Genomic DNA, 14228 nt, shown 5'->3' on the forward strand with positions numbered 1-14228 from the left:
ATATATATATATATATATCAAAACAAATTTTAAATCATTATTTTTAGATTAAAAATATACATAAGTGTGTGTAATATTTAACAAAACAATAGTAATTCAGAAGTAGATATCCCGTTTAAGTATTTTAAAATCGATTTACAAGATGAAGATGTAATTCAAAATGGTAGAAAGAACTAAAAAGTAATAAAGTGGTAAAAGTAGAATCACTTACTTTATGCAATAGTATGTCATTTTAAGAAACCATGAGAGAGAAAAGTAGGCGCTAACACAAGTAATGAAAGATTGTGATTCGTTTGTAGGCGTCATCTGTTTCTGTCACAAGCAGATGTTACATGGATTCTGGAAAAGTTTTTTTTTTTATTCTTTCTTCTGTTTTTTTTTTATTATCAAAATCTATTTTGTAACATTTCACTCGAGATTCGCTGGAGGAAACAATATTTAAGATGTAGTTTGATCTGATTAAACGCGAATACTATTGAAGATATACGCTATTGATATCAGTAATTTGAACTTCCTTCAAAGGTGTAAGCTAGGCGATATCGATTATTATCCGCAGGGAGTCAATGGATGTTGTATTATTCCCACGTTGCATGTCTGTGGCAAGCGATAAAGAGAACTGTAGCTGATGGCGCTAATGACCCCACAATCTGCTTCTTCCTTCAAACATATTCTAGTAAAAAAAAAAAAAATTCTAACTTATTGAATAAATTTTTTATGGAAACTCGAGGAAATTTATTCTCGAACATCGAGATCGAAATTTTTTAAAGTCAAAATACAAAAAGAAAGAAAGAAAAAGTTCATTTCGTTATCAGCAAAACTGATATAAAATATTCTCATTTTTAAAACTATATTTGATTAATGACATCTTTGTGTGACACTGATTTATTAAATAATGTTATTATAATTAATTTCAGCATGGACTCTTATATAAAGAGTTTGATGCCAATTGTTGATTCACTTCTGATGTAATCACTTCTTGCAAGTAGGAGTGACAATTGTGCTTATTATAGAGAGAGTGAGCTGTCTTTCCATTAATAACAGCGTGGATAAATTTTTAAATTGACACATATTATTCCCATAAAGTATTATGTCAATCATCTAAATTAAATTTCAGTTAGAAATCTTTACAACTAATTTACCTTAGACACATTCTAAATCTCTCGAATAACGCAGAAAACTATATACAACTTTTCATGGAATACGTAGGAGTTATTTACCTTTTTTTTTATCATCGTCCTTGAATTTTCTTGCATTTATAAAGGCAATCAACTTAGCATAATGATTTAAAAGATATCTAAATCTCTAGACGTGAAAATTGTTTATAAAATAATTAAAATTACGTGTCGTGAATCAAAACCGATAAATTTTAACTCACGAAAATGTAAGATAGATAGAGCACATATAGAACGTCGAAAAGGATGTACAGTAAGATAAAATATGAAATTTTTATGTAAGTAGAAAATATTTATTTCGAGGATATATTCAAGGATTCAAAATGTCACCTACATACGTGAAATTTTTGGGGTATTTTGTTTCGGATGAAATAGCAGGAAAGTTAAAAGTGTCTCCTGCAAGATGAATGACTATACGAGTTTGTCGCAAATGCACTAGAGACATGGACAGCTGCTATGTTACACGGACTTTGCACGTCTGAGAAACAAAAGTACGTACAAAACATCTTTTTTTCCCCTTCTTCTTCTTATTTTATTGCTTAAAAGAAACAAACAAAAATAACAATTTATTCTACTGATTGAAAATTTAGAAACGCAACAAAGTATTTTTAAAAATTCAAAACTACCCTACAGAATTGTATTACTATTATAGATAACTTTTTATCTAGAAATAATTAATTAGAAAAATATTAAAAGTTTCCCTAAGAATTTTTATAATTAATCAATAAAATTATATACAAGTAAACACACAAATATCGAATTCCTGCATTAATTTAAATTTTCTTTTCTACAGTGTAAAATATTTACAATTAAACCAATTAAAATTTCTAAATGATAGATTAAATATTGTTGTATAATTAAAACAGTTTAAATATTTATTTTAAGCTCAAGACTTACTTTATTAATTAATTTTCCTACCAAAATGTTATTGCTGACCTAAACAATTGTAAATCGATTAGATTTCGTTGGAAAACAGGTACGTTTGACCTAGCTTAAGGACAAAAAAGAAAGAAAAAAAATAAGAAAAAAATTTTCTTTCAGAAACAAATAATTTATACTTTGGAGTGAAATCGGTAAACAGAACATTGTTTTGCAATTACAGCACAATGCTTTCAATGTGTAAAAATCAGGATAGATCATCTTCAATTTTGAATTTTAAAAAATGATTCTTACGCTTATTTTATTTTATTTTTTTATAAAATATATCTTATTGTTTAAATTTTATAATACAAAATGTCTCTTATAGTTTATTTATTTTAGATTTGAAATAGATTTTCTTTTGTATCATATTTAATTCTATTAAAATTCCATTAAGAATTCATATTTTACTAAACAGCAAATTTATATTATCTTATATATTTAAAAAATACTTAATTTTTGTTTTATTTATCTAAAATATTTTTTCAACTTTTAGCATATAAATATAGATTTTTTAAAGCATATTTATACATTTTTATAAAGAAAGATTTATAAATATTTGTATGCTACAAACTTTTTTATTTTATTTTATTTTTTATCGGGGATGAATTGAATTTGAATATTTTAAAAATGATTTTTGAAGACTTTTGTAATTTCTCTTCCCTCTTTTTCCTTCTTTAACAATAAACCTAACTTTTATTTAATAATAGATTCTTATCAACTTATTGTAGAGAACTTTTGAAATAAATGATTACAGTATACATATGTTATTCTAAAGATTAAATAAATTTTGAGGAAAGTAAAAGTGAATTTTTTTTTTCGAATCGAATATATTTTTATTTATTGAAAATTCGATATTGAAATAAGGTAGACGTTTATTTACTGAAGCATAGTGAATTAAGATATGAAACAAACAGAAGTTTTCTTTTAAAAATGTCTTTTGACAGCAACTTCTTGATCGATAGTCGAAATGTTTTCAAAAAATTATTTCGTTTTTTCAAAACTTTGTATCAATTTATTGACTTTCACCCCTTTTTTTTAATTCGACTTCTGGTAATTTCCGCTATTATTTTTCAAAACGCATTATTAATGGTATTTTTTTGGTGTAGTTTTACAGATTATATTTTAATCTACGTATGAATTAACGTTTTTAATTTTATAGAAAGTATAAACAACAAATTTCTATGGAATATTTTTCTTCGTGTTTTTTTCCTTTTTCTTATTTTTCTTTTATAATAATCTGCATTATGAGTTTATTTATCAAAGACATCGGATCTAATAAAGGAGAAAGAACTCTCAACTAATATTTCATAGCAATATCTTTCGAAAATTTTCTAAAAAAAAAATGATTAGTTGTAGCACAATATATTTATAAATACAGATTATAAGATAGCCTTAGCCTTTTTCTCGCTTAAGGGTATTTAACTTGGCACTGTTCTTATTAAATTTATTTAGTAAACACCCACTCAAGAAATTAGAAAAATAAAAATATGTACAGATATTTTTGAATAATGAAAGATTAATAGGAAACGAACTGCCCTTTAGGGGACGAAATAAAACAATTCAATAGAATGAAGTAGGTCTTGTTGACACTATTTCACTTCTATTCAATACTGTATTTAAGCTAAATTATCTTTAAAAAATTTTTCTTTCCATTAATTTATTAAAAAAGAACATTTAATAAAAATTTAAAAAATTATATAAACATTTAACAAGAATAGCAAGTTTTGTGACCCATTTAGAATTTTAATAGAGTTATGTCGAAATCAATTATCTTGTATCCTAATTATTTTATATTTTATATTTTCGAATTAATCCACGGTATGAGATTTATTTTAGTTCAGTTTAGTAAACATTTATGATTTATATAACTTAATTCATTCCTTGATGTTACCATTAATTAATTAAAGTGTTGTTTCTATAGCTGAACGTGGAAGTTCGTCATAATCGACGACGAGGAATTAATTTGTGGTTTCTATCAAACTACACAATTATTGTTTATGCAAGAAAGCTTAAATATAACCGCAAATTGTTTAAGGTTTCCCCTCGCAAAATTATCAAATTTTACAACTCTTTTAAGATTTTATGGAATAAATACAATTTATATATTTCGTAACGAGTTTAAACAGAAATCTTTCTTCGCTTTCTATGGCCAAATAAAGAATTTTTCCCTTATTATTTTTTTTTTTACAAGCATTAGTGAATGAAGCTATTTCGTGAGCATTGGCGATAGAAAATAAGTAGGTTTTATATAAAAAGTTCCTTCAAATGTTCCAAGCAGTTGAAGTAAATTCCCATTGATGTCAGTTATTTCCCCTTTCTTTTTTCACCAGCGATTATCACTCTTGTAAAAGTTTTTATAAACTAAATTGGATTATGTTTAAAATATCATTACTGTAACGAAAACAATATTATTATACAGCCGATTACACGTTATAAATATATTTAAACATCGTTCATCGTAGGTATGATGAAGGAAAAAATAGGAAATTTTCCTCGGTTAGTTTCTTTATTTAATTGAAATGCATCAACTCAATTCTGCTAACGTTTTGCAGTCCCTTTACATTTTCAATCTCATAAATTTCTCTCAACAATTACTAAAGTGGCTCTTCTTAATGTTTCAAACTGTATTCTTCTACATGACTCGTCATTCTCTAGCCTCATTTTCTCGAATGAGGCTATTCGTTCGTGACATACTTGAAGTATTTAAACTAATGCAAATTACTTATTATTCTTTAAATATTTTTTTTTGCCTGAATTCTTTAATATAAAATGAAAATTACCAATGATTGAAATCTTTCTATAAAAATTTTTCTTACGTGTTAATTTATATTTAAGTGTATTTCCATTTCTGAATTCTCCTTTGTCTTCTCTTATGGTTATTTAGTACGTTTACCTGACCTATTTTACGCGATTAAAATATTAATTGTATTAGAGAAAAGATTAAGTACTGTATTTTTATTTAAAAAATAATAATAAATAAATTTGACAATTAAATTAGTTTTAAATATTAATTTCTTTTAATAAATGCACTTTATGTCGTGTTAGAGATAGAATTAAAAATTAGATAAATAAATAAAATAAAGAAAGAAAGAAGAAAAATAAATCGAATTTTATAAATTATTATAAAAATGTCACTTTATATTTTAAGAAAATCGTGCTTAAAATTCTTCGATCACGTTTTCTTATACTTTTCCTATGGGACAATTACAGGAAACGTGATGGAGAAAAGTCGTGTGACGTAATAATAAAAGATTAGATCACGTGAAATTCTGTTTCCAGGAAAATTCATCCAAAAAAAAAAAAAAGAGAGAGAGAAAAATTTAAATATTTTTCGTTAGAATAAATTTATTTAATTTATAAAACGATTATACTTACTGTATTTATAATCTTTTAAACAATAATGGCGATTTAATAATAATAATAATAATAATAATATTTTTATATTTTAGAATAAATGACATTCGGAGATTTAAAAAAAGCAGAAAAAATTTTTCATTCACTTCCTGTATATGACGTTATTAAAAGGTTTGTTACAGAACCAGCCGCGTTATTAATAAATGAGATAAATGACGGTGAGGATAAGGTAGGTTGATAATAAATTGAAACATTCGTCAGAAATATCTTATCTCATAAGTACTTCCGGAATTTAATAGTTACCAGATGGTTACTTCTCGCGTTAATGTTAAATAATAATCATGAAAAAATTTGTTTTGTCAAGCTCAACGTTATATATACACGAGTTATTTTCAATATACCATTATTTTTACCACTCTAGTAAGCCCAATGTCTTAATTCTCCAGCTTATAAATGAGAGTATTGCGGCTTGAGGGATGTGAACAAGTATCCCCGAAGGCCCAATACTCTCATAGCCTTAACAGCCAAACACAGAGCCTGAATATGTTAATATTTTATACATATTAAGTTATTGAGGTGTCTGAGTATACTCAATGCTTTAAAATCTTAATTTAAGAGCGGATTTAGGGGATGTGTAAGGCGTTATTTTATAACGCCTTACACATCTCCTAAATCCCTACACAAACCGTTATAAAATTATTTTACTACCCGAGGTACCCGTTTTACTCGGAAAAAAACTCACAGAAGGGTGTGTTACCTCGGGTGTAAGGTGTATTGTTTCCTTTCTGCACCCTCCTCTAAAGATTTCTGTATCTGCTATTGGGTATATAATGTAAGATATTGGAGTACTGTATATTAATGAATTTAAGCAAATCTAATGCTTGCTTAATTAGGGAGTCTGAGTAACCTCCAGTTGCGTAACCAAGGAAGTATCAGGAGAATCGGGTCCCTTTACTTTTATAAATAAATAAATATGACAAACGTATTTATACACATGCATATATGCCTACAATATTTAATTAAGAGCTTATAGCGTTAGTGACTACATCCAGTGATACAGAGGTTTGCACGTTCTAATTCGGGTCTCCCCTAGTTACGCTACTGATAATGTCCTAAACTTACGCTATACGTGCGATGAGTAAGCACTAGACCTCGAGCAAATTTTGCCCACCCCCATCTCTCTTCTCATAAATCCGTGTTCGAGTAGATCTATTTCGAATAAAAACAATTTTAGAATTTGTTCTAACAAACGCAGATAAGAATTTGATAACCTTATAAATATTTAAACATTTTTGTATCTCGTTGAAAAATCTTCCTAGTTATTTGCATATTATTTTCTTCCTCATCCGATTTTGTTATTTTGTAAACTGTGTTTTGAAAATTTTATATAGTAAGAGCAATTTTTGGTTTGAAAGCAAACCAAAGAGCGATTTTCTTTCTTTTTTTTATATAAAATATCTGTATAGCATTGAAAATAGTAAGAAAATTTAACAATAAATTCGAATATACTCTAATTTTGTGTGTGAAAATAATTTGTTTTCTTCACGACTGTCTCCAAATGTCGACCATTTTAGTTATTTTTAGACTAGGAAGTGCACTTTACTTCGTACTGGAATGCAGTGAAAAATGAACACTTTAGTAAGCATCTACACCAAAACTTCAATTTTTTGAAACAAATAATACTAACAAAACTTTTCTCGTTAATATTCATTGTATCGAATCTTGCGAAACTCTTAGCCAAAATATCCGAATATTCCAATAGACTCGGTCATAAATCGAAACATGATTAAATAAACTATTTTGAGAAAAATTTTTTTTTCTATTTTGAGCGAAACTCGATGAGGATTATATGAAGTTAATTTGATTCATACTAATTGCTCAACTTCTTGACAACTAAATGAATATCAAAACTTCCGATTCGCAGATGTTTAATTTAGCAATAATTACTAGAAAGCGATGCGCTAAATTCAATTGCTAATTTTAATTTCGTTTTGATTAAATATCTACTGCCGAAAACTAATAATAACTATCGAATTAATTTCACATGTCATAAATTTTCTGTAATAAATAAAGACCATTTTTCTTATTAAACTCATTTATTTTCTAATCTTCTTCGGTTTGTTTTATTCTAGCAATTTTTTTTTTCATTTTATTCACGAAATTAAAATTTTATATAAAATTCTCCGAATCCGCAACGTAAACAAAATTTTATTTTTAGTCAGTACACGAATGTAAATTAAATTTACAGGGCCGGAACGTTTTAAAGTGTTTTCTAGTTTACAAATCTTTCAATAACTTACTACTTTACTGTTTTTTAAAGTAAGAAAAGCTACGTAGCAGCATATGGTTCCTTTTTTTTATGGTTTTCATGACTAAATTCTAAATTCTTTTATGTTTAAATTTAGATTAAGAATATTAAATATTCCCTTATTTAATGTCTAGAATGTAACAGTATAGCACTTAAATTTTTCTATTCTATATAATAGACTACACTGTTTTAGAAATTTTATCGATCTTAGTTACTTAATAGTTTATTTACTTTCTAAATAAATTAAGTGATAAATAAGTATTATTAATGGCAAAATCTATATTTTCTATTTCGATCTTTTTAAATATATCGCGTCAATAATTAAAGTTAAAAGTAATCTTGTTGACTATTCTTTAATATAGTTAAAACTGTTCCTAAAAATATCTATTTTTTTTTGGTTAGAAATAGCATAATCTATATCATGACTGATCTGAATGTGATTGACCGATCAACTAAGATAAAAGTAGAAAAATTCTACAAAACATAGTGAAAATCTGTATATCGGTATGATAAATGACTAGAACATCGGTGGTATTTCCTCCCTCCCTACTTTTTCACCATAATATTGATGATAAAAGATACAAAGATGATGGCTGAAAAAAAAAAAAAAACATTATTCTTCGAAAACATTCAAAATATTTCGAAGAATCTATATATTAATATTTTATTTGACGATTGAAAATTATTCGAAACATCCTCGGTAAACAATTATTCAATAAAATAGAATAAAACAGATTCAAAATTAAATGAAATTAATTTATTCGTCTTTCAAACATTACAATTATTTTAAAATTTACTGGCCACAATTGTAACGCATCTTTTTTACATTCAAAATATATATATTTTTTTTCTATTAATACAAAGTTAAACGTCTGTACACATTTTGTTAAATATCACAGTCATTTCGTATCATTTCTTTTTTTTCTTCTTCTATAAAAAGATACATTTAATATCGAAATAGTTTCTTCGTATAGTTTGGTAAATTTTAATTTGTAAATAATTTATAAAATTAGAACATCTCGGAAGAATAATAATGCACAAAGTCTTTGTACAAACTCTAACGTTTTAATAGTATTAACTTTTTAACAAAGGATCATCCTCTAGTCCTTCGCCGTTGATGATAATTTGTTCGGGTGGTATACTGTATTTTGTTTCACGTTCTAAACTGTAAACTATTCCGTAACCGAAATATATAGAGAAACCTGAAACGAATAGAAAATTAGCTTCAGAATTTGTATTAACACGCAAGTTTATATTTATATTTATAATAACAATACAAAAAGAAAATTCATTAATAAAATTTGTCATTTTTCATATTTTCTAATTTTGAAATTATAAAAGAAGCACAATTTTTTTTACAATTTGTTTATATTGTAATAAAGAGCTATGAAGAAATTAAATACAGTTAACACAACCTTAACGTGTATATTTGGTGATTAAGTACTGTTTATCATACACTATTAAATACTGTATTGATCAGTACATTAATTATTTTATGTAAAATTATTACAATTGTAACACATTAACTTATTTCAAAATTTTGGAATGGTTTTCTATTAAAGTAATTAAGCAATTAATCCATTCGCATAGCTTGTTTTTTTCTTCCTCTAATCGTGTTTTCCAAATGTTCAATAGAAAACATTTGGAATATTAAACTCCATTGGAGATAAATCGGGTGAATTTGGAAGCCACTGTAGAAGAGGAATTTGTGTCTCCTTCAACCAGTTTAGCAAAAGCTTAGCTTTATGTGCAAGCGCATTATCCTACTGATAAATAAATTTATCATCAGGACGTAACTCTTCAAAACTTGAAATTAAAAAGTCTCCATCATATCAATATACACAGTGTTTTTCAGAACACAAAGCTCAACAACTCCATTGGTAGACATGCATCCCCATACCATGACCTTAGATGAAAACGTCACCGATTTTCTAACACATTCTAGTTTAAATTCCTCACCTTTTCGATGTAAATACGTAATCCTTTATCACAAAACAAAAAGCACTTTCGTCACTCCATATCACAGATTTTCAATCATCTATTCACCACTGCAAATGTCCTTTTGCGGCATTTTCGTTGTTTTTTTTTAATTAAAAGTAGCTTTTATTTAGGAACTCGTGATCTGTAGCCTAATTCTGCTAGTCTTTGTCATGTGGTTGTAGTAGACACATTCTTCATTCTTATCAATATCACTAGACCTAAATTTGATGCCGAAACAAATCTATTGATACGTAAAATTTGTTTAAGTAATACAATATCACCAGTAGCAGTAATTTCGGGTCGACCAGAATGTTTCCTTGGGGGTTTTTAATGGTTCTATCTTATCTAATTCGTTTTAAGTATTTACTTATTACACATTCTGATCTTAAGATGTTAGCAGTTATCCTTTTGTGTGTTTCCTTCTTTCCAAAGTGTGTCAATTTGGACCTTTTTTTGCGCGAGTTAATTGCCTTCCAGATTCCATTTTCACATACAGAAATGATAACAAATGCTTGTAGAGCCAAATGCTCTACCAATTAAAATGTAAGGCGTTGCATGCACTTTCATGCAAATTGCAAACTTTTGAAATAAGTTAATTAATATTTATTCCATTGTATCATATGTTAAATTATTAATGTATCGAGCTTCATTATATTGTTTAATATTACTCTTTCATATTTTTAAATGAAACGTGTTCATAATTTGTTATTAATTTTCAAATTATAGTGCGACTTCCAACAACTGCAAGGTGTCAGCGATCATTGATATTTTAAGTAGGAGCTATTTTGTAGGATAAGAGTTCTGCCTGATCGAGCACAGATGTTCAGACAGATGCTAAAACGGAAGAGTCAGACCGTATCACGTTATATGCTTCGGTGATCAGTTGGCGTATCGTCATTTCATTCAGACACTCGATGAGTATATATCATTCATTTTACATCTGCCCCTAGGAATAAACAGAGGAACCAAATTTCATGATTGAGACGGCTATTAAATGGTTCCTTTTCAGACCGTTCACTGGACCTTATACGTGAGATCCAACTGAGCGTGAAATAATCGCCCGAAGTAATGAGGCACATCTTCATGTTGATCATAACTATCATGTTGCAAATTTTCACACTGCTGTTTACGGGTATACGAAATTTGCATGTCTTTCATCCTATTTAGTAAAATTACATGAAAGCCGATTTGCAAGTCTTTTTAACTTTTATTATTCTTTACGAATTCCCTATATGAAAAAATCCAGCAACGAGTTGCTTAACTTTCCCGGCAATTTGGCAGCGCCGTAAGTTATGATATTTTATTTAAAAGCTTGTTATATTTTTAACTATTATAAAATGACAAAAAGCTTAATTTTGAGGGCAGAGACGAGCTTTATAAAAAAAAACTGTAAATGCTAATAACGAGTAAAATCGCCATTAAGTGTGACCCTACTGGATACACTCACGCCCAATTATCTCCCCAGCCCGTCGACCTTTAATCAACAAAATTTAATAGCATCAATTTCCACAATAAACAAACCTCCCTGCAAAATTTCATAAATTTTCGACAAAAAGTACAGGAGAGAATGAACAAAATCGTGCCCACCACACACAGAAATTACCCCCGACTTTTTTTGGAATTTCTCGACGTTTCAAGGTCCGAGCCCAAAAATCTCGGGGGTAATTTATGACCACCATACTTTCCCTCTGTTATATTACAGCCTGAAAAATAATGAAATGAAACTAAAATATAGGCTAAATATATATATTAGATTCACTGTAATTTTTACAAAAGAGAAATTTTTCTATAATATAAGATCTTCTATCTACAATATCTTCAGAAAATACTGTATTTAAAAAAAGAGTATGAATTAAAAACATTTTCGAGACCTTTTTGTCAGATACATATAGGCCTACATCATTTTCACTCATCTCAACTGCATAGAGAAAATACCGTATTCTTTATAGCATATTTAAAAGGCAAATCACGTTTATAAACTTGTCAAATGACTTGTTTTTCAATAAATAATTTTAATACAAATAGCTTATTAAATATTCATATTTTTTTAAAACTTAACATATTTTATCTAATAATATGTTATTGTATAAATATCAGATATTCTGACACTTGCTTTACGCCGGTTTCAAATCAGAGTAAAACTGATTTTAATAGTAAAATCAGCACTGGTTTAAAATAAGAAGGTACCGTACAGTACATCTACATGTTCTTGCATCTACATCTCATGCTTTGCTCGTCTAAAGCTGGAGGCTAGAAGAGTTTACGTAACATGCAAACTGGTTTATTACAAAATTCTCAAAAGAAATTATATGACATTCCATTGTTATAGCGATCCAAAAATGATGCAAGAAAAATTTACGTGGCACCTTAAAAGTTGCTAATATACAGTACATTACAGTACATCTCACAACGCCGTTCCTTGCATAGAGTTGTGCCAGATTAGCGAACGTGTCGAATTACTGTGTGCGTGTACGTACTATACAAGCACACAGTAATTCGACACAGTACAGTACTGTGCATTGGCAATAGATTCTCTTTAGAGGCAGGCGAGCAAATATACAGTTCTGTGTACAACAATGCTGACATGCAGTGCTGTAAACAGAAAAACAGAATTTGTGAAATTAACAATTTTCATGTAAATGGAAGCGCATAAACGATCATACGGGCGATATGCCGGATAATTGAAAAGCGGATTATCAAAAAGTGTAATAAAATTTGAAACAAAACACCTTATTCTATGAACAAAAATATATATAAGCATTAAAATAACTATAAGTAACAAAGTAACTATAAGTAACAAAGTTTTTGGAACGTAACCCCGTATAACACGGTAGTTACGTTCCAAAAAATTGCCGTGTTATGCGAATCCGTGTTATACGAAACAAAGAACTAATACGAAAAGGAGGGTTAGGTTCCAAAAATTAAAAAACATGCTAGTATATTTTCATAATTAAGATAAATATGTTTATAAAATTTTTTTAAGTGATACATATTAATATAAATTAAACAATGTTTTCTTCGTCATCACTAAAAACACTATTAATTAACCGAGAGCGTTTTCTTTTTGGCAAGTTATCCTTATCCTCTGAGCATTTTTCTGCATTATCTTCAGATCCATGCTTTACCTTTTGCAAAATGTATGTAATTTTAGATTGCTTGCTTCTAGTTAAAAGGTCTTTATAAATTTCCTTATATGGTGCTAAGCACTTATGAAGAATAAAGCAAGTATGGAATAAGGGAAAAACATTCGGCAACATCAGAAGCAGAAGCGTCGCGATCTGGCAACATTGAAACAAGTTTCGAGAAGGACCACGTGTATCGACAGAAGGCGAGAAGAGAAAATTTACATACTTAAGTACTAATAGTTCACGAAAATAATAATTTTCGTGAACTATTATTACTTAAGTATGTAAAAATTTATTACATTTCCTGTTGTACGAGGGTTTTACCCAATTCTCGAACCGTGTCAGAGTGAATCCGTGCTATAAAAGTACCGTGTTATACGGGGGATGGTACCAATTCTCGAACCGTGTTAGAGCGAATCCGTGCTATAGAAGTGCCGTGTTATACGGGGGTCACCTGTATATGAGGTCAAAAAAATTGAAGCATCCTAAAATATCTTATCATTATGAAATATTACATGAATAATCTGGAAAGATATATAATTGATAATAATTTCAAAGCAGACAAACTCATATTTCGAAAGGATTATACAGATCAGTATGTATCAATAGTAGTCATATCTGGTTACAATACTGGAGGAAATACGGCTTGGCATGGAATCGAATAAGGCTTGGATGTTGTAGATTTTCCAAGCCTGTTGCAACTGCTGCTCAAGACGTTGAAGGTTTCATGCCTTCAACTGACGTCCGAGATATCCCACTCGCTTTCAATCGGGGAAAGCTCCGAAGAGAATGCCGAACAAAAAAGTATAAACATGACCAAAACATTCTTAGGAAACACGAGCAGTATATGGTCGAGCATTATCTGGTTGGAAAGTCGCCCCTCGCAACATTTCACAAAGGCAACAAAACAGGTATTTGCTAGATCGCTTGAATTTATCGCTGCAGTGTTAAGGCTTCTCTATCGTTACAACAGTGGACAAAGTGTCATAGGAAATCGCTTTTCATAGTACGAGGCCAGGGATTCTGGAAGTTTGCCTCTCCACAATAGACTATAGTTAAATTGCTGACCATTCTTCCTTTATACACGAATATGAGTCATCTAAGATAAAGTAGAAATGAGATTCTTCACTGAACACGATGAGACACTATTCAGCGTCTCTCCACGTCTGTCGGTCACGGCACCATTACAGACGACGTTGACTACGCTGTCTAGCCAATGGCAAACGACAACAAATAGAGTTCTGGCTCTGCGAAACTTCTTGTGATGGCCAGGAATAAGACAGGATATGGAGAGGTGGAGAACAAAACTGTTGAATCATTCTGGGCGTGCCTCGTTATCCGATGATTTTCTCTAGCAGTAAGTCTTCC

The 14228-nt window shown here is 29.0% G+C and overlaps 1 protein-coding gene and 1 long non-coding RNA gene across 2 annotated transcripts in view; both read right to left on the minus strand.

Moving 5' to 3' along the window:
- Nucleotides 1-335: 335 nt before the first annotated feature.
- Nucleotides 336-1792, minus strand: LOC111628110. Its single transcript, XR_002757122.1, has 2 exons — nucleotides 1507-1792; nucleotides 336-670 (listed from the first exon to the last, which is right to left on the minus strand). It is a non-coding gene; the product is annotated as an uncharacterized LOC111628110 (long non-coding RNA).
- A 6705-nt stretch (nucleotides 1793-8497) lies between these two features.
- LOC111628111 (cationic amino acid transporter 2-like) overlaps nucleotides 8498-14228 on the minus strand; it is a 50546-nt gene continuing 44815 nt past the window's right edge. The window contains exon 7 of the mRNA XM_023371834.1: nucleotides 8498-8957. Within this exon, the coding sequence (XP_023227602.1) occupies nucleotides 8830-8957 (128 nt within the window). The 3' untranslated portion in view covers nucleotides 8498-8829. The remainder of the gene's footprint in view (nucleotides 8958-14228) is intronic.

This window comes from Centruroides sculpturatus, unplaced genomic scaffold (genome assembly GCF_000671375.1).
Source record: "Centruroides sculpturatus isolate CEXI.00-Female unplaced genomic scaffold, Cexi_2.0 scaffold430, whole genome shotgun sequence".
NCBI lineage: Eukaryota > Metazoa > Arthropoda > Arachnida > Scorpiones > Buthidae > Centruroides > Centruroides sculpturatus.